General features: G+C 39.7%; 1 protein-coding gene across 1 annotated transcript in view; it reads right to left on the bottom strand.

Annotated features, from left to right (window-relative positions):
• AADACL4 (arylacetamide deacetylase like 4) overlaps positions 1-21,908 on the bottom strand; it is a 54,810-nt gene that overhangs the window by 17,912 nt on the left and 14,990 nt on the right. Inside the window, exons 2-3 of the mRNA XM_036742716.1 lie at positions 3,247-3,463; positions 1,699-1,762 (exon numbers count right to left, since the gene is read on the bottom strand). Of these exons, the coding sequence (XP_036598611.1) occupies positions 1,699-1,762; positions 3,247-3,463 (281 nt within the window). The remainder of the gene's footprint in view (positions 1-1,698; positions 1,763-3,246; positions 3,464-21,908) is intronic.

Raw genomic sequence — 21,908 nt, 5'->3', positions numbered from 1 at the left:
AAAGAAATGAACCACTAAGGGGATAGTGAGGGGGAGAGGATAAAGGAGGGATATTTAGAGGGGTGGGGGAGGGAATAGGTTAAAGGGGAGGTATAGAAGGGTGTTTAGATTAATGGGAGGACAAGGGAGGGATCCTGGGGGGGGTTAAGTAATAAGAGGGAAAGGTAGTGGGTAGAAGTAAAGTAGAGGAGGCAGAAGGGGTAGGAAATAAGAGATACACACAAATATAAAAACAAATAACAGGAGTAGAATTTATTAGGGAAAGTATGTTTATCTATGTATATTTATGTATATGTGTACATATATCCATATATAAATATGTCTATGCATAATTGTAGCCTTCTGGGGGTGGAGGAAGGGGGGAAAAGAATAAAGTAAAAAATGCACAGCAGAGAACAAAAGAAAACTTACAAGGAAGCAAAGAAAAGATGGACAGCTCTCAACACAATGTGTGGTGCTTATTACATAGGCTTTCTTGAAATGGAAAGTTTTGGCTATATATTTTTGATCCTCTCTTACATTCTGCTGTGCACATGACTTTTTTCTTATTTTGTATTTAAGTTTTAATATATGTTTATATTTCTTTTTGTTTTATTGTGTATTTAAGTTTTCGCATTTGTCTAAAATAAAAAAGATAAAAGCAAAAAAAGAAAATTGATTTTTTTTAGAAAGGTTATATGTTGAATTTATTTTATACTTGCAAGGAAAATAAGTTATGTTGTAAGAGATCCACAGTTTCAAGTATAATCTTCTGTCTTGTTATATTTTGTTTATGCCAGTTCTTATTTTATCTGGTGTTTGTTATGTTCACAGTTTCAAGTATAATCTTCTGTCTTGTTATATTTTGTTTATGCCAGTTCTTATTTTATCTGGTGTTTGTTATGTTCAGAATTTTAAAAATAAAAGTAAACCAAATACAGACAGCTAGATAATTTTTACACTAGAGAAAAAGTACAGAATAGTGGAGCCATGGTTAGATAGCAGCTTTTCTGAAAACGATCTGAAGGTTTTAGTGGATAATAAGCTCAATAGTAACAGTGTGTTATAGCAGCCAAAAAAAACTAATGTGATATCTGAAGTGCTGAATTCAATTCTGGGAACCACCATATAGGGAGATAATTGATAAATTGTGGAGTGTCCAAAGGAAGGCAACCGGGATGGTGATAGACCATGAGTCTATTGCTCATGAGAATTAGCTGAAGGAACTTGGAATGTTTAGCAGGGAGAAGAGAAGATCCTAGGAAGATGTGATTGCTCTCTTTAATCATTTGAAAGACTGTTATATGGGAAAAAGGCTCAATTTTTCCTGTTTGATCCCAAAGGACAGAAGTAATAGTAATGGGTAGAAGTTGAAAAGAGCTTGATTTAGGCTTAAGATCAAGAAAACTTCCTAACAACCAGAGTTGTCAAAAAAAGGTTATGGGTCATCTCAGGAACTGGTGGGCAGCACACCCCTCCATACAGGAGGTTTCTTGTAGTAAGGATTCCTTTTTGGATGATGATTGGTTTCAATTGCCTCTTAAATCTTTTCCATCTCTAAAAGCCTATGATTCTCTAATATCTAGAAATAGGGATTCTCCTTCCCTGATTAGTTACAGGCCCTCCTTCCTCCTCTTTCTGCTTCCTAGAGCACTGTCAAATTATTCCCTCTCACATGTGACCTGACCCCTCCTACCTACAGGAACATCTCTTACTCACCCAGGAGTCATAACCACGGAATCACTTTCCCTGGACAAGTGGCAGCACAGGCTGTTGTAAATCCCTGGAAAAGAAAGGGTTTTCAGTAGTAACTGGGAGCTGACTTACCTCTCCCAGCACTGCTCTACCTCCCATGCTTCCCCTCTTATACCCCAGCTTTAACCCTTGTGCAGAGCATGTGTGTTCTATCTGCTCATTACTTCACTATCTGCTCTCTTCCTGTTGGGGAAGGGTCTTTCCATGACCCTCTCTATGTTGCATGTTTCCTTACAATTATGTTGCCTGAGATGGTCTCGATATGATCCTAAAATATCCAGTCGTACCTTATCGCCATTTCAGACAACCAGGTTGTTTTTGATAGGTTTTTTTAAGTCTAATTGATTGTTTGAAATGAAAATACACCAACCAATTGTTTTAACTGAGTTCTTCCACTTTTCTATGAGCTGATGAGTGGAAATCTCACATTTTTCGAGGCCCCAGAGGAGTTGGTTAGGGTTTGCTCATTTTTCTTGGTATAGAGTCCAGCCCAAACATGTGGGTAAGGTGGCTGAATAATTGACTCTACTACAATGAAGTGAGGAGTATGGAAAGATGAAAGATATGCCCTCATTTTGCTTAGGGAATTACTGGGCTAAATGTCAAAGGGAGGACACTTTTCCCCCCTTTGGATAACTTCTGAGCTAATCATCCATAAGAAGTAACAACTTCAAGCTACCGATATTCCCCAGTTACTCTTCCAGTCATTTATATGGCAGAGGATGAACTATCTTGGAGAAAGATAGACCCATAAATAGGCAAATTCATGATTATAAATAAGTTAAAGGGAGCTTAAGCAGAGACCCTATTTTGTAAAATTCAGGAGAGAAGTCACATTAGAACAGAGCTTCTTAACCATGTGGGGGCCCTGGACCCTTTTGACAGTCTGAAGAAGCCTATGTAACCCCTTCCCAGAATTGTATTTCTAAATGTATAAAATAAAATATATAGGATTACTAAGGAAACCAATTTTATTGAAATACAATCATCAAAATATTTTTAGAAACAAGTTTAAATACCCCAGGTTCAGAATCTGATATAATAAGATCCCCAAGCACTAAATCCTATGATCCCATGATGGAAAGCATATAAATACTTGTATTTTACACCATGTGACTAAATCACCTTCTGTCCCAGGTGGGAATGTCCCCTGTTTGCAAGAAATGCATGGGAGGAATAAATGAATGAGATCATAATGACTATCTACATACACCAAGTCAGGAAGTGATGGCAAAGGTTACACTTACTATCCCCACAGACTTTTGTCTTTTCTTTGATAAAGGCTTAAAATTGAATTGGATCACCTAACATATCAAGTATGAAACTTTTGTGGGGTGTGGGGCGGTTCCTATGGTTTTGAAAACCGTTGAATATGTACTCCTTGTGAAAAGCAACAATTTCAGACATGCACGTTCACTATTTGACATGCACACGGAGAACTAAGCCTTGGGAAAAGGTTAGACCAACCATTGTTCTGCTCCTTTATTAAACAAAAGGGAAATCTTTTCTTACTCAGGCTCCCAAATGTGCAACCACCTCCATGGAAAAAGATGATCCCACAACGGGGTCTTCTAGATGGTGCCTTTGGCTGATATAGCCTCACAGGTATTGTCCCAAAGTGCAATTTGGTTACCACAACATCAGGGTCCTTCCTGATTGGAATTCTGTCATGCAGAAAACGGATAAATTTTGGCATCGAGCAGATTCCCAGCTTCTCTAAAATGTTACCCTGTTAGAGGGAAAGAAGAATAATAAGAGCAGACATTTATATAGCACATACTCTGTGCTAAGCACTTTACAGTTATTATTTCATTTGGTTCTTACAAGAACCCTGGGGAGGTGAGTACTATTACTAACCCATTTTATAGATGAGGCAAACAGAGGTTAAGTGACTTATCCAGGGTCACACAGCAAAGATGCCAATGTCAATGAATTGCGGAGTATGGAGGGCAGAGAAGAGAAAGAAGTGTAAGTAAAAGGTGAAAAGGAAGCAGGTTGTAGAAGGTTTTATAAGCCAAATAGAGGATTTTGTATTTGATCCTTGTCGACCTGAAAGTTTGGTTAAAAGAGGCAAACAGTCTAAGTGGTATATAAATTCATATTGTTTATTCCCTTAAACTAGCACATGAAGTCAGAGCTTTAATTCTGACTGCTTGATAAAAAGAATGAAAAGTCTTTTATATCTTTTAAAATAATCTCAACTCAGGATGTCTGTGGCCCTCAAAAATTATAGCCTTCATATGTTTTCAACAATAACATAAGAAATTAAGTTTAAATTGTAATTTCAATTGACCAAGTGTCACAATCCCAGAATATCTGTTTCCCCTATACAGCATATGTTCATAGGATACCAAGACATGTCCCACTATTCAAGACAGGCATTCTGTCCTTTAGTGGTTACAAACAGGAAGAATGCTCCTGGTCAGCCTCATCTGGTCCTATAGTTACTGACACAGGAAAGGGCATTTTTAGAGCAAAGTAAAGCATGTCTGGTTGATTAGTTCATGCTTTGGCCATTATTGGGTTTCAAATGAGCTTAAATGATTATCATCCTGGAGGCAATAAATAGGGAGTCGCTGATCAGTTGATGGAATGGAGGAGGGCGTGGGTGACATGGGCAACCCTGAACTTCAGAAAGATTTGACAACTCAGTGGAAGATGACTTGAGAGTGGACGGTGGAAAGACTTGAATCAGGGAGATAAAGCAGCAATAGTTCAGGTGTGAAGCGATGACAAACTGCACCAGAGTGGTGACAGTGTCAGAGGAGAGAAGGGGCTTATACAAGAGGTGTTAGGGAGATAGAAATGATAGGATTTGTGAACTAATAACATGGGGAGTGAATAATCAAAGATTACATAGGTTAGAAAGAGGGCAAGGGTAGTCAGTGGTTCATCCTGAATTTCAAAGAGGACCAATGACTTCATGGGGTGATATCTTGACTTGCACATGAATTGGATTTAAGTGAGGCAGAGTTACTCAAAGTCGTCAGCCTCACACTCTCTTTCAGAGTCATCAAATACATCAAGACAAAAGTCAAGACAACTGGCAGTGGCCCAGGATGCAGTGGATGACCTTAGCATCTTCTATATCTGACTAAGCTCTACACTCTCCGCAATACTGCTTCATGGTAATTGGAACAAAATGTTCTCATCTTCTCATTCTTCTGGGGGAGGTATTCATATATTTGGGGTAGACATCCCCCTAATCACCAGTGGGGTTTGAGGCCTGTTGGTTACCCTCAACCTGGTTTAGCCCATCTGCCAGAGAAGGTTTTACCAGGGTATGGCTGCTGGGCATGCTACAGCTTCTTGGAGCCACAGATGAGAGTTGTGTGAAAGGTGGACACCCAAAGTGGATGAGTAGCCCTGGTTTGTGGGGTGTTCAGGGCAGCTCTGGTGTAAAGGCTTGCCAAGTCAGTCAATAAACACTGACTAAGGGCTAAGCACTGTGCAAAGTGCTGAGAATACAAAGAAAGGCAAATACAGTCCCTGCCCTCAAGGAGCTCACAGTCTAATGGGGGAATAACAATGTACAAGCTATAGACAGGATAATTAGGAAATAATCTACAGAGGGAATGCATTAGATATAAGAGGGATTTGGGGAAGGTTTCCTGTAGAAGGTGGGATTTTAACTGGGACTTAAGCAAAGTCAGGGAAGCCAAAAGGTGAAGATGAGCAGGGAGAGCATTCCAGACATGGGGGACTGCCAGAGAAAGTGCCCAGAGCTGAGAGGTGGAGGGTCTTTTTAGGATAATGAATGACATGGTGCTGAGGGAAGGTCATTATAAAGAACACTCCTCTACCAGCCAATGAGAGCCCAAGGACTTGAAGGTGAGAGAATGCAGCCACCTGGGCTTCAAGGTCTTGTAGTTCTGGGTGGCTTGAGGAGGGACAAACTTCCATAGATGAGCCATTGTGACCACAAGGGGTAAGGACTGTGTCTTGCAGGAGAGAAGCAGCAGCTATGGCAGCCTAATGAAGGACCAGGGCAGAGCCTCCTCCAGGATTCCTGGGGCCAGAGGCAGAGTTGGACCAACAGCAAATGGGAACTAAGGGGAGCAACCAACCAGATGCAAACCAATACTGTTCAGAGCTAATGGTGGAAGCTACAGGAGTGTTGGATATTCAAATGTGCAGGGGCCATCAAACCTCTGCTTCCCCTTGCTCCTTTTCAAGAGTTACCGTAGGCTAGCCTAGGTTGCCACCTGTTCCCTGTGGCTGTCAAGCCATATCTTTCCCACTTTGTTGGGAAGCAAGAGGAAGAAAAAAGGATAAAAGTAAAGGAACCAAATACCATTTCCCTCTGGCAACATGCAGATGGAAGTTTGTAACTTGAAATGATTGTTTTCTTCTTTTTTTTACTTAAAGTTGATAATTCAACCTCAAATTCTTTTAACAATAGCTAGCATTTATGTAGCACTTGGAGTTCCATAAAGTGCTTTACAAGTATTATCTTTTACTGTGCTTTGTGTCCAAGCATATAGAATGCGAAGTTTGAGAGTGAGAAAAGAGAACTCATCCCTCCAAGGAACAAGTAATATTTTTCTCAGTAAGCCAAGGTCTGGCCCAGAGACTGAAAGCAAAGAGAAAGAAAGTATATTTTTGCTATTTTGAAATCAGTTCCATTGGGTTCAGTGATCCCCTCTATGCACATGAATCCAAGATCTATCTAGGTAGCCCTTGTCTCTCCTGAGCTCCAGTCCCACACTTTGGGGTACTTTGAGCCAGATGTCCCTTAGACATCACAAACCCCAGGTGTCCAAAGCTGAACTCACTCTCTCATCCCACAAACCCTCACCTCTTCACCAATTCCCTATTGTTGAGAGCTCTACCAGCTCCCAGTCACCCTGGCTTGCAAGAGTGGCACCACCTTCAGCTCCTCATTTTTACCCCTCTCATATATCAAGTCACTTGTCAAATCTGGTCTTCACACTATCTACCTTCACACTATCTCTTGTATTCATCCCTTCCTCTCCGCTCTTACAGCCACTGCCCCATTCAGGCCCTCAGCATGTCTTGCCTGGACTATTGAATAGTGTGCTTGATGATAACCAGGTGGTGCAGTCAATAGACCACATGGCCTGAAGTTAGGAAGACTTGAGCTCAAATTTGGCCTCAGACATTTACAAGTTCTGTGACTCTGAGCAAGTGACTTAACTTCTGCTTGCCTCAGTTTCCTCATCTGTAAAATAAGGCTAATAATAGTACCTACCCCCCAGGGTTGTTGTGAGGATCAAATGAGATAATAATTATAAAGAGTTTAGCACAGTGCCTGGCATATAGTGCAGAGTACAATGTTTTGGGAGTTTTTTAAGCTTCCCCCCTCTAGTCCATGTTCCACCCAGCTGCCAAAGTGATTTTTCTAAAGCACAGGTTTGGCTATGTCAACCCTCTACTCAAGAAACAACAATGACTCCCTATTAGTTCCAAGATCAAATATAAAATCTTATTGGCATTTAAAGCTCTTCATAACCTAACTCCTTCTTTTCTAGTCTTAAACTTCTCTTCTCTCCTTAAGCTCTGCAATCCAGTGACATTTATCTCCTTGTCATTCCTCAAATGAGACATTCCATATCTGACTCCCTGCTTTTGTACTGGCTGGAATGTTCCATTCCTCACCCCCTACCTTTCAGTTTCCTTTCTTGTCTTGAATACTCTGATCAAATCCAAGCTTTTGCACAAGACCTTTTTTCTGGTGCCAAGCTGTTAGTGCCTTACCCCAAAGATTAGCCTCTCTCGACTCCGCCATTCCCATCTACTCTCAATATACCTTCTTTGCATGTTGTCTCACCCATTAGCATATGAGCTTCTTGAGGACAGTGACTAATTTTGCCTTTCCCCAGTGATTATCTGGCATATAGTAAGCACTTAATAAATGCTTGTTGACTAACTGACCAAGTGATTCTTCCAAAGCATATACAGTTATCCCTTCCACATCAAAAGGATTAGGGGTGTGGCACCCCCATGATCAGGAAAATCTTTGTAAAACTTTTTACCCTCCCTGTAGAGGGCCAGCTCTGAGAAAGTCCCTTCTGGGATAAGATACAGGCCAGAGGCCTGTTCTTGCCTTTGGGCTGATAACTCGGCATGTGGACTCTCCACCCCACTTCGGCATACATGTGCTGCTCAGGATGAAGGCTCTTCAAGCCTCCTCAGTACACACGTGCTCTCTCCAAAACCCCCATGGCACACACGTGCTAAATGCCACCTGTGGGCTATTAACAATATTGTTTACGGTAAAAAGGGAACTAAGCATGAGGAAGTCATGCATTATGCAAATGCCTCGCACGTGGATTTGTTGATTCTGCTTGCCTAAAAGGGTATATAAGCCCTGTCCCTCAGTTTAATAAACAGAGCTGTTCTTTACTCTCTCGCCTGTCCCATGTTTTCTTTTCACTCTCTGCGGCATTCAGCCATCTCCGGCCATTTTGGCACCACAGCTGCTGGTGGCAACTGGCGCCCGACGAGGGACCCTGAGGCAAGGACAGATGAAGCAGATGAATACAAAGCAAAGGGACCAAAGGCGGACACTCGGAGCAAATGAACCCAAAACAGACAGACCCGAGGTGAACATGGATTCAAAGCAGATGAACCTGAAGCAGAGAGGTTTGGAGGACAGAGACTCTGAAAGAGTTGAGTCTCCCACGGCAGAGACACCCTGGAAAAAAAAAGGAGTGCTCCAGTCGACATACATAGTCGATTAAGGTATAAGGCAATAAATCTTTTCTTAGCTACTAAAACTTTCACTTTCCTTTTCACTTTCCTTTTTTTTCACCAGGCTTATATGGGGATTAAGGAGATGGGAGGGTGATAATCTTTCCTCTCCTTTACTTTCACTTTCCTATTCTAAAGTAATCACCAGGCAGAAATGGGGCAGACACAGTCAGGAGAAAGAGATCGAGAATACTATATGAAAGTTCTAAAGAAGCTAGTAAGGGAAAGAGGTCTCTTAATAACAACTACCCAAATTACAAGAATTTTTAGAGACAGCAGAGACAGGCACATTTCCCCTGTGGTCAGGGATTTGCCCCCAGGTCATCTTAAAAAGCAGGGTCTTCAAGACCCCAATAAAGCATGGCACCTGGCCTCTGTTACATTCCTGAGGGCCAAGAAATTTGTGTATAAAAAGCAGGGTCTCCAAGACCCCAAAGCATGTCACCTGGCCTCCATTACATTCCTGAGGGCCAAGCAATTTGTGTAAAGGATTCAAAAATTCTGTTTCCTGTCTCTGTGTCTGTGTTCTGTATTTGTGTTTCTGTGTGGAGTGTGTAATCTAACACCCCGTAATTTCCATTATCTCTAGAGAGAAAAAATGTTGTCTTGTTTAATTTTTTTAATGGAAAAGGCAAGTTAGAGAAGTATCAGGTCAAAATTAGAAAGAAACAAGATTTGAAAACTTTTGGGATGTAGTTGGAAAAAAATGCTCTTTCTTTCTCCCACCATTCCAAATCTGGCCAATTTGGAATGTGAAGAGAGATAAGAAAGAAAGCAGAAATTTTTCCCTCAAATCTAAGTGAAATGAAGTCAGAATTTGGCATACTATTTGTCACTAAGGCAAATTTGGAAAATGCATAGATGTCAAAAAGAGATGCTTTGAGTCTCTCAGTACAAGGAGAAGGGACAAGGCACCACTGGATCTTTTCCAGAGTCCCACTCACCTTGACTGGCAAATTCAAAGTTCTCACTCTCAAAAAGTTTGAGGAGTGAATACAAAAGTGAAATCTACTTGAGTAAAAATTAGAATCACTAAGATTGTCTTAGAAAAACAAAAGACGGACTTCTGGGGGTGAAGCCAAGATGGCGGCTGGAAAGCAGGGTCTTGCGTGAGCTCCCCACCACGTCCCTCCAAAAACCTATAAAAATGGCTCTGAACAAATTCTAGAATGCAGAACCCACAAAATAGCAGAGGGAAGCAGGGATCCAGCCCAGGACAGCCTGGATGGTCGCTGGATGAAGTCTATCGTGCACGGAGTGCAGGGGAGCAGAGTGCAGTGTGGGAGGCAGCAGGACCAGCCAGACCAGGAGCCAGGCAGAACAGGCCCTAGCACCCTGAATCAGTGAACTGAGGCAGCTACCAGACGTCTCAACCCACAAACACCAAAGACCACAGAGAAGGCTAGTGGGAAAAGCTGCGGGGGACAGAGTTCGTGGTTCGGCCACCGCCCCAGGGGCATGGGGGAGGTGCAACTACAGAACTACAGCTGCAGTTACTTCCAGCCCCAGGCCCATGTGCTGGGAGGAATTAAGTGGCGGATCAGAGCAGGAGTGAAGAGCCTGCTGAAGATTTGCATCAGGTCCGGGTTGATGGTTCTTGAGGAAGGAGGAGTGCTGGGGTGGCAGAGCTGGCTATACAGAAGTAGCTCTGAAATCAACAGTACATCCCCTCAAGCTTGGAACAAAGTACTCTTTGCTCTACAAGCAGTCATACCCCGACAAAAAACTCAAGAGTCAAGTAAGTTGGCTGGGAACACGGCCAGGCAGCGAAAATGCACCCAGATTCAGTCTCAGACTTCAGAATCTTTCTTTGGTGACAAAGAAGACCAAAACATACAGCCTGAAGAAGTCAACAAAGTGCAAGAGCCTACACCAAAAGCCTCCAAGAAAAACATGAACTGGTCTCAGGCCATGGAAGAGCTAAAAAAGGATTTGGAAAAGCAAGTTAGAGAAGTAGAGGAAAAATTGGGATGAGAAACGAGAATGATGCAAGAAAACCATGAAAAACAAGTCAATGACTTGCTAAAGGAGACCCAAAAAATACTGAAAAAAATATTGAAGAAAACAACACTTTAAAAAATAGACTAACTCAAATGTCGAAAGAGCTCCAAAAAGCCAATGAGGAGAAGAATGCCTTGAAAGGCAGAATTAGCCAAATGGAAAAGGAGGTCCAAAAGACCACTGAAGAAAATACTATCTTAAAAATGAGATTGGAGCAAGTGGAAGCTAGTGACTTGATGAGAAATCAAGATGTTATAAAACAGAACCAAAGGAATGAAAAAATGGAAGACAATGTCAAATATCTCATTGGAAAAACCACTGACCTAGAAAATAGATCCAGGAGAGATAATTTAAAAATTATTGGACTACCTGAAAGCCATGATCAAAAAAAGAGCCTAGATATCATCTTTCAAGAAATTATCAAGGAGAACTTCCCTGATATTCTAGAGCCAGAGGGCAAAATAGAAATTGAAAGAATCCACAGATCGTCTCCTCAAACAGATACCAAAAAGCAAACTCCTAGGAACATTGTCGCCAACTTCCAGAGCTCCCAGATCAAGGAGAAAATACTGCAAGCAGCCAGAAAGAAACAATTTGAATATTGTGGAAAAACAATCAGGATAACACAGGATCTGGCAGCTTCCACATTAAGGGACCGAAGGGCTTGGAATACGATATTCCGGAGGTCAATGGAGCTAGGATTAAAACCAAGAATCACCTACCCAGCAAAACTGAGTATCATGCTCCAAGGCAAAATATAGATTTTCAATAAAATAGAGGACTTTCAAGCTTTCTCAGTGAAAAGACCACAGCTGAATTGAAAATTTGACTTTCAAACACAAGAATCAAGAGAAGCATGAAAAGGTAAACAAGAAAGAGAAATCATAAGGGACTTACTAAAGTTGAACTGTTTTGTTTACATTCCTACATAGAAAGATGATGTGTATGATTCATGAGACCTCAATATCATAGTAGCTGAAAGGAATATGCATATATATGTGTGTGTGTGTATACATATATATACATATGTGTGTGTCTATGTATGTATATATGTAGGTATACACACACACACACACAAAGGGCACAGGGTGAGTTGAATATGAAGGGATGATATCTAAAAAAATAAAATCAATTTAAGGGATAAGAGAGGAATATATTGAGAGAGGGAGAAAGGGAGAGATAGAATGGGATAAATTATCTCGCATTAAAGTGGCAAGAAAAAGTGGTTCTGTAGGGAGGGAAGAGGGGGCAGGTGAGGGGGAATGAGTAAATCTTGCTCTCATTGGATTTGACCTGAGGAGGGAATACCATACACACTCAATTGGGTATCTTACCCCACAGGAAAGAAGGAGGAAGAAGATAAAAAAGGGAGGACGATAGAAGGGAGGGCAGATGGGGGGAGGAGGTAATCAAAAACAAACACTTTCGAAAAGGGACAGGGTCAAGTGAGAAAATTCAGTAAAGGGGGATAGGTTAGGAAGGAGCAAAACATAGTTAATCTTTCACAACATGAGTATTGTGGAAGGGTTTTACATAATGATACGCATATGGCCTATGTTGAATTGCTTGCCTTCTTAGGGAGGGTGAGTGGGGAGGGAAGAGGGGAGAGAATTTGGAACTCAAAGTTTTAAAAACAGATGTTCAAAAACAACAACAAAAAAAAGTTTTTGCATGCAACTAGGAAATAAGATACACAGGCAATGGGGCATAGAAATTTATCTTGCCCTACAAGAGAAGAAGGGAAAGGGGGATGGGAGGGGAGTGGGGTGACAGATGGGAGGGCTGACTGGGGAACGGGGCAACCAGAATATATGCCATCTTGGAGTGAGGGGAGGGTAGAAATGGGGAAAAAATTTGTAATTCAAACTTTTGTGAAAATCAATGCTGAAAACTAAATATATTAAATAAATTTAGAAAAAAAAGGAAAAAAAAAAAACAAAAGACAGGGGGCAACAGAAACATTCCCAGATTTTCTAAATAGACTCACACAAACCATCCAAAGGAGTGTAGGGGATGCTGAAGCTGCCAATATATTGTTACAAAAGTTGGCAGTTGAAAATTGTAATGCAGATTGTGAGAGAGCCCTGTTAGGTGGGGGATCTCATATGACCATCTCTGAGATGATTCAAAGATGCCAAAAAGTGGGCACACTGGCATACTGCTCTGAGGTAGTGGCTGCTGCTTTTAATCAATAGCAGCCAAAAACCACTTTAAAATGCTATAACCATGGAAAGCCTAGACACATGAAAAGGGAATGTAGAGTACCATGTATAGGGATATGGAAAAGTTCCACCTCCCCACCAACCACACCATGCCCTAGGTGTGGAAAGGGGAACCATTGGGCATCAGAATGCCATTTGAATTTGGGAAACTGCCCTGGGGCCACCCTTTCCCTAGTTACCCCTCAGACAGTTAGAAATCAAAATTTTATTATACACAACCTTGCCACATCCCATACATATAGGAAAAGGGGAGAGAATAGCACAATTGATTTTGATAAAATATGAAACCACAGGGAATCATTTTCAGAAGGTTCAGGGCTCACAAGGATTTGGAAGCACAGGAAGAGAGGCTTTCTGGGTACTAGATATTACAGCAAAAAGAGCAACTTTGAAAAAAATAGAAGGCATAGAATTTGAAGGATTGATAGATACTGGAGCAGACAAATCAATCATCACAGACTGACTTTGGCCAAAAGCCTGGCCACTAGTAACAAGTGATATGTCACTGCAAGGAACAGGGATGGTCACTATCCCAAAATAAAGTGCAGAATGTTTAAGCTGGGAGGTAGAAAAACAGAGAGGAAAATTCAGACCATATGTTTTTATCACATCTACCTATAAATCTATGGGGGAGAAACCTCTTGCAATATATGAAGGTCACTATACAATCTCACCCCACCCCAAAATTTTAGGAAGGGCCGCTGCCATAAATTCTAAGGATAGGATGCCTAAGATAACCTGGAAGGATGGGCTCCCAGTATGGGTTGAACAATGGCCTTTAACATCAGTAAAACTACAGGCCATTACCAACATCGTTTATGAATAATTAAAAGGCGGGGCACATTGAAAGCTCCAACAATCCTTGGAATTCTCCTATTTTCACTATAAGAAAGAAATCTGGAAAATGGAGAATGCTTACCAATTTGAGAAAAATTTATGTTAGAATGGAAACTATGGGAAATCTTCAACCAGGACTCCCCACACCTGACATGATACCTAGGGACAGGCCTTTACGGATCATAGATTTAAAAGATTGTTTCTATACTATTCCATTACATCCCACAGATTCTGTTAATTTCAAGGAACCTCACAAGAGATTCCAATGGAAAGTCCTGCCACAAGGGATGAAAAATAGTCCCACCTTGTGTCAACAATGTGTTGCACAAGCTTTACAACCTATAAGAGAGAAATATCCCAAAGCTAATCTCTTTCATTACATGAATAACATAGTGTGTTCATATCCACAGGCAGAAATTTTGAGCCTCATTTTACAGGAAACCGAGGCACATTTAAAAAATTATAGACTCATCATGGCCCAGACAAAATACAACTTGCTCTTCTATATTCATATTTAGGGTAGACACTCAGTCCCACATCAGTAACACCTACAAAAATCTCCATTTGTAGACAAAAGCTTAAGACACTCAATGATTTTCAAAAGCTGCTTGGAGATATTAATTGGGTTCATCCTCACCTACAAATAAGTACCCAAGAGCTGGGAGAACTATTCAAGATCTTAAAGGGAGATCCACACCCCAGTTCTCCTTGACAATTGACCCCACAAGCCTCACAACAACTTACAAAAGTTGAGGAGGCTCTCCAAAAGTGCCAAACATATAGGATTGATCCCAAGCACCTGCTAGAAGTTACTATCCTTCCTACACCAAAAATTTATTTTGGGGCTTTACACCAACAAAATGACAGAATGGATTTATTTGCCATTTCAAGCCTCAAGAAGCATTTCTCCTTACCCTCAAATGGTTGCTCAACTCCTTCAGAAAAGCATAAAAAGAGTCACATTGCTGATAGGGAATAGACCACATGCTGTTCGAACTTCTACTAGCTAATGACCTTGACTGGCAAGTTTTTCTAATGATGTATCAAGGTACCAGTGGATATTTGCCACAATTGTTAAGTTCTCTAGGACAGTATTCACTGATGCAACTCAACACCACTGAGCATGCTATTTCTCCCCACCGAATGTAAAGTAAATAATTACTACACTATTTGCCTCTATACAGCAAAATGAGCTGTATCCTATAATAGCTGCAGTAAGGGACTTTTCTGAACCACTTAACATTATATTTGATAGCAAATATGCTATCTATGTAATCCAACATATTGAGACTGCCCAAATAGAATTTGCTACAGGCCATTGTAGAAAGATGTAACAAAGACATTAAAATTCTCTTAGAAAAACAAAAGAAAGGGGGAGGCAGGCAGGAAAAAAGGATAAGAAGAAGGTTGGTTCTGCCCATTCAGAACAGTCCTTCTGTATGGAGGGTAGCAGGCAAGGGGCACCAGTATTAACCTCTTCCTGGGGTCCATGTTAATTCTCTTTATTTTGCAAATTGCCAAGGTCACTGGAAACTATCTGCATGGGCAAGGTCATCAGCCCCGGGAAAAGAACTTGTTTGAGTTATGTAAATTCTAACAATGAACTTGGCTTGCTGAGGAATTGCAGATTTATGTACAAATAGAAAAGATTCTAATGATTGGCTTTTATCACCAGGACAAGTTTAAATTTGAGAAGGAAAGATGTTTAATTAAATCCCTTATATGTATGTGAGTCCTGGCAAATCGTTGTTGCTTATTGCGACTAAAAGCAACTGTACCTGGCTCACTTGGGACCATAACTAATTTTGCTTTGAGTTTGAATTTGGGTCTGCATTAAATCAGTATCTGAGAGAAATGACACAAGCTACTCAGAGGGAATGTGATCCTGTACTGTTAATAGGTGAAGGTCTGATGAGCTCTTTTGTGTTATCCTACTGGACAATCTAACAATATTTTTATCTAGAACTAGAACATGTGCAAAAAATTATACAACCTGCTTCAGACTCACCTTAAGATGTCCTACTGTTACCAATGTGAGATTCTATTACGACACCTTTTTGACTAGGAAACTTTGTGACATCTAGGAATTCTGCAGTAACTAGAAACTTTGTTATTACCAACTTAGTAAAGCTTTATAAACAATGGTAGAAATGCATATGAACCACTTAGGGCTCGCTTTGTAAAGCAATGTGAGAATGTTATTTATTTGACTCTAAAGTCTTGTTACAATTAATGATGCTGAAAAGAAAAATGGTTTGTGGTTTATTTTGTGGATGCCATCAAAGAAATATGACATGACTAAAAGGTTAAGATTCTATATGCGTTATTGACTATTTAATGTATTTATATATGCACTGACATCTCATCCTCCTGATGAGGAAATTAATAATGGATGAATGTAGGACACTGACTTCTGATGTGAATTTATCAGGGTAATGGAGATTGGAGGTGGTAATTTGGAATTGTGCTAAGATCACTCTTGTAGGAGAATGGACAGAAAGCTGGTTCCTAGAAGAAGAAGAGAAGAAGAAGATGCTGGGATGCAGTGCTGAAGATGGCTGGAGCAGATGCTAAGGACCAGAGGATTTCACTGACAATATTCCTTTCCAGACAGCTGTATAAGAAAGGACTTTTTGAATCTGAAAGAGACAATTGCTTTTTGACTTTCTGTATCTATATTCATAAAGGGGACTTCCCCCTTTGATTTGTCAATGCATCAATCAATCCTTCCCATATTTACTTAAAAGGGGATTACTATGTACAAGCTTGTCTCATATCCCTGTTTCTTTGTGTCTAGAAATTTATGGCATAATCATAATGTGACACAGGATATGTGACTTAGAATTTATCACCCACCTAACTGAACACAGCAAAGTCCCAGGAATTGATCCTGAAGGCATTACCAATGAGTTATTGCAACTCCTAACACAAGTCAACGTGTTAAGCAACATTGTTGCCACTTTCTTCCCTTGTTTGCCTTGCTAACACTATTGGGACTCAGACTATAGAATCTTTCTTTAGTGACAAAGAAGATCAAAACATATAGCCAGAAGAAGTCAACAAAGTCAAAGATCCTACATCAAAATCATGATAAAAAAAAAGTCTAGACACCATATTTCAAGAAATTATCAAGGAAAACTGCCCTGATATTCTAGAATAAGAGGGTAAAATAGAAATTGAAAGAATCCACCGACCATTCAGATCCCAAAAAGAAAACTCCTAGGAACATTGTAACCAAATTCCAGAGTTCCCAGGTCAAGGAGAAAATATTGCAAGCAGCCAGAAAGAAACAATTTGAGTATTGTGGAAACACAATCAGGATAACCCAATATCTAGCAGCTTCCACATTAAGGGATCAAAGGGCATGGAATATGATATTCCAGAGGTCAAAGGAGTTAGGATTGAAACCAAGAATCACCTACCCAGCAAAACTGAGTATAATGCTCCAAGACAAAATATGGATTTTCAATAAAATAGAAGACTTTCAAGCTTTCCCACTGAAAAGACCAGAGCTGAATAGAAAATCTGACTTTCAAACACAAGAATCAAGAGAAGCATGAAAAGGTAAAGAAGAAAGAGAAATCATAAGGGATTTACTAAAGTGGAACTGTTTTGCTTACATTCTTACATGGAAAGATGATGTGTGTAATTCATGAGACCTTTCTCAGTATTAGGGTAGTTGAAGGGAATATACATATATATGTATGTATATGTGTGTGTATACACACATACACACACACACACACATATAGGCAGAGGGCAAAGAGTGACTTGAATATGAAGGGATGATATCTAAATAATAAAATTAAGGAATGAGAGAGGAATATATTGAGAGAGGGAGAAAGGGAGAGATAGAATGGGGTAAATTATCTCATAAAAGTGGCAAGAAAAAGCAGTTCATTGGAAGGGAAGAGGGGGTGGGTTAGGGGGAATGAGTGAATCTTGCTCTCATTGGATTTCACTTGAGGAGGTGTATCTTACCCTACATGAAAGTAGGGGGAAGGGGATAAAAAGGGGGGACTATAGAAGGGAGGGCAGATAGGAGAAGAAATAATCAAAAGCAAACACCTTTGAAAAGGGACACAGTCAAGGGAGAAAATTGAATAAAGGAGGACAGGATAGGAGGGAGGGAAATACAGTTAGTCTTTCACAACATGACTATTTATGGAAGTGTTTTTCATAATGATACATGTGTGGCCTATGTTGAATTGCATGGCTTCTTAGAGAGAGTGGGTGGGGAGGGAAGAGGGGAGAGAATTTGGAACCCAAAGTTTTAAAAGAAGATGCTCTAAAAAAAAAGTTGTTTTTGCATGCAACTGTGAAATAAGATATACAGGCAATGGGGCATAGAAATCTATCTTGCCCTACAAGAAAGCAAGGGGGAAAGGGATGGGGAGGAGGTGGAGGAGTGGGGTGACAGAAGGGAGGGCTGACTGGGGAATGGGGCAATCAGATTATATACCATCTTGGAGTGGGGGGAAGGTAGAAATGGGGAGAAAATTTGTAACTCAAAATCTTGTGGAAATCAATCCTGAAAACTAAAAAAATATTAAATAAAGTACGGAATTTTAAAAAAATAAAATTTTTTTTAAAACCTAATGAACAAGACTCTCTGAAGGAGAGGAAAGGAAAGGTGGAATCCACTTGACTTGAGAAGAAAAAAAGGCATAAGAAATTTGCAACTAGATAAAATCAGGCAATAAAAGGGAACTAATAAAACCCTAAAGGGAAGAAGATAGCAAACAAGAAGAGGGGATCAAAGATGAGGTGAAGAGAGCCAATGGAAACAGGCCTCGATCAAAAAAAAAATAAAAGGTTAAACTGGATTACCCTCCTGGATCACTGCTTTGTCATGGTGGAGGGACTTGCCTAGCTCAATGAAACTATGAACTATGCTGTACAGGGTTATCCTGGATAAATAAGTCATAGTGAAAAGTTCTGACAAAACGTAATCCACTGTAAAAGGAAATGGCAAACCATTCCAGTGTCTTCATCCCAGAAAACCCCATGAACCATATTAAAATTGATAAAGGAGAGGATACTGAAAGAGGCATCCCTCAGGGCAGAAGGTGTCCAATCCACTACTGAGAAAGAGAGGAAGATAACTACAAGCAACTCTAGAAAGAGGTTGAGCCAAAGCTGACAGGAAGCTCAGCTGTGAATGTGTCTGGCAACAAAGGGAAAATCCAAAGCTAAAAAGATCAGTATTACATAATATCATGGAAAGATTTATGAACCAAAGTTAAGTTGGATGTGGTCAAACAGGAGATAGAAAGATTAAACATCAGCATCTTGGGAGGCAGTAAACTTAAATGGATGAGACTGAGTGAATTAAATTCAGGTGATCACTACTGTAAGCAAGAAGACCTTTGAAGAAATGGAGTAGCCCTCAGTCAATAAAAGCATGAGAAAAGCATACTGGGGTATACTCTCAAAAATGACTGAATGATATCTGTTTGAATTGAAGGCAAACCTTTCAACATCACAATAATACAAGTCTATGCTCCAGCCACTGATGCCAAAGAAACCAAAGTGGATCAATTCTATGAGAGAACTACAACATCTAGACATAGCAAAAACAAAGACAAAAAAAGATGTCACATTTGTTGTAGGGGGTTGGAATGCTAAAGTAGGAATTCAAAAGATAATTGGAATAGCAGGCAAGTTTGACCTTGGAGTACAAAATGAAGCAGGGCAGAGATTAATAGAGTTTTGTCAAGTTGCTTACTGGTCACAGCAAACTTTTTTATTTTTTGGAAGTTTTTATTATACCATGATGGAATTTTATTTTATTTTTTAAATAATATTTTCCCCAGTTACATGTAAAAACATTTTTTACCATTTGTTGTTTTTTAAAAGATTGAGTTCCAAATTTTATCCCTTCCTCCCTTTCCCCCCCATCCCTGAGATGGGAAGCAATCTGACATAGGTTTTACATATGCAGTAATGTAAAACTTTTCCGTATTAGGCATTTTGTGGAAGAAAACAAGAAATAGAGAGAGAAAGAAAAAAGGAAGGGAAGGGAAGGAGGGAAGGAAGGAAGGAAAGAAGGAAGGGAGGGAGGGAGGGAAAGGAAGCATGCTTCAGTCTATAGTCAGATGCCTTCAATTCTTTCTCTGGAGGCAGATAGCGTTTTTTATCATGGGTCCTTTGGGATTGTCTTCGATCATTGCACTGTTGAGAATAGCTGTCATTCATAGTTCTTCCTTGTACAGTATTGTTGCTACAGTGTACAATGTTCTTCTGGTTCTGCTCACCTCACTCAGCATATGTTCGTATAAGTCTTTCCAGTTTTTCCTGAAATCGTCCTGCTTTGTCATTTCTTTACAGCACAATAATTAATATTCCATTACAATCATGTATCATTACTTGTTCAGTTATTCCCCAAATTGATGGGCATCCCTTTGAAGTCCAATTCTTAGCCACCACAAAAAGAGCAGCTACAAATATTTTTGTACAGTAGGTTCTTTTCCCTTTTAAAGAATCTTTCCTAGTAGTGGTATTGCAGATCAAAGGGTATGCACAATTTGATAGCCCTTTGGGCATAGTTCCAAATTGCTCTCCAGAATGGTTTGGATCAGTTCACAAATCCACCAACAGGACATTAGTGTCCCAATTTTCCCACATCCCCTCCAAAATTTATCATTTTCCTTTTCTGTCATATTAGACAATCTCATGAGTGGGAGGTGGTACCTCAGAATTGTTTTAATTTGCATTTCTGCAAACAGTAGTAACTTAGAGCATTTTTCATATGACTATAGATAATTTTGATTTCTTTATCTGAAAACTATCTGTTCATATCCTTTGACCATTTATTAATTGGGGAATGACTTGTATTCTTATAAATTTGATTCAGTTCTCTGTAAATTTGACCCATTTCTCTATATATTTGAGAAATGAGGCTTTATCAGAGATATTTGCTATAAAAATTTTTTTCCAGCTTTCTACTTCTAATTTTTGTTGCATTCATTTTGTTTGTGCAAAACCTTTTAAATTTTGTATCATCAAAATGGTCCATTTTACATTTTGTAATGTACTCTGTATCTTGTTTCCTCCTAAATTCTTCCATTCTCCTTAGATCTTACAGACAAACTATTCCGTACTCTCCTAATTTACTTATGATATCTACCTTTATGTCTAAATCATATATTCATTTTGACCCTTTCTTGGTATACAGTGTGAGATGTTCATCTATATTTCATTTCTGCCATACATACTGTCTTCCAGTTTTCCCAGCAGTTTTCGTTGAATAATGAGCTTCTGTCCCAAAAGTTTGAGTCTTTTGATTTATCAAACACTAGATAACTGTGGTCGTTTAATACTATATATTGTATACTTAATCTAGTCCACTGATTCCCCAATCTATTTCTTAGCCAGTAGAAGATTGTTTTGATATTTACTGCTTTATAATACAGTTTGAGATCTGTTACAGCAAGGCTACCTTTCTTTACATTTTTTTCCATTGATTCCCTTGATATTCTTAACCTTTTGTTCTTCCAGATGAATTTTGTTATTATATTTCCTAGTCCTATAAAATAATATTTTGGTAATTTGATTGGTATGGCACTGAATAAGTAGATTAATTTAGATAGAATTGTCATTTTATTATATTGACTCAGCCTACCCATGAGCAATTAATATTTTTCCAATTGTTTAGATCTGACTTAATTTGTGTGAGAACTGTTTTGTAATTGTGTTCATATAGTTGCTGAGTTTGTCTTGGCAGTAGACTCCAAAGTATTTTATATTGTTTACAGTTGTTTTAAATGAAACTTCTCTTGCTGAGCTTGGCTGCTAATATATAGACATGCTGATGATTTATGTGGATTTATATTATATTCTGTAACTTTGCTAATGTAGCTCAGTGTTTGGGAGGCTCGGAATGAAAGTATGGGAGAGAAGAGGTATTAGACTGGCTACCAAACTGAAGGTCTTCAGAGCCATCATGCCTTCCTCCTTTTTGTATGCCTGTGCAACCTGGACAGTATACCAGTGCCATGACAGGAAACTGAGTCAGTTCCATTTGAATTGTCTTAGGAAGATACTGAAGATCACCTGGCAGAATAAGGTACCAGACACTGAGGTCCTTACTCAAACTAAACTGGCAAGCATTCAAACTCTACTTCAGGGAGCACAACTCCGATGGGCTGGCCATATTGTTCTAATGCAAAACCTATGCTTGCCAAAAAGACTTTTATAGAGAACTCACCCAGGGCAAGTGTTCACATGGTGGTCAGAAGAAGTGGACACTCTCAAGGTTTCTCTTAAGAACTTTGATATTGATTGTGTGGCATGGAAGACATTGGCACAGGACCACTCATCACAATGTGCCCATATCAGAGAAGGTGCTGTGCTCTATGAGGAAAGCAGAATTGAGACAGCACAAAGGAAACACAGAAT

The sequence above is a fragment of the Trichosurus vulpecula genome, chromosome 2, assembly GCF_011100635.1.
Source record: "Trichosurus vulpecula isolate mTriVul1 chromosome 2, mTriVul1.pri, whole genome shotgun sequence".
NCBI classification, from domain to species: domain Eukaryota; kingdom Metazoa; phylum Chordata; class Mammalia; order Diprotodontia; family Phalangeridae; genus Trichosurus; species Trichosurus vulpecula.
Note: the sequence above shows the minus strand (reverse complement) of the source record. Positions and strands in the feature narration are given on the sequence as shown.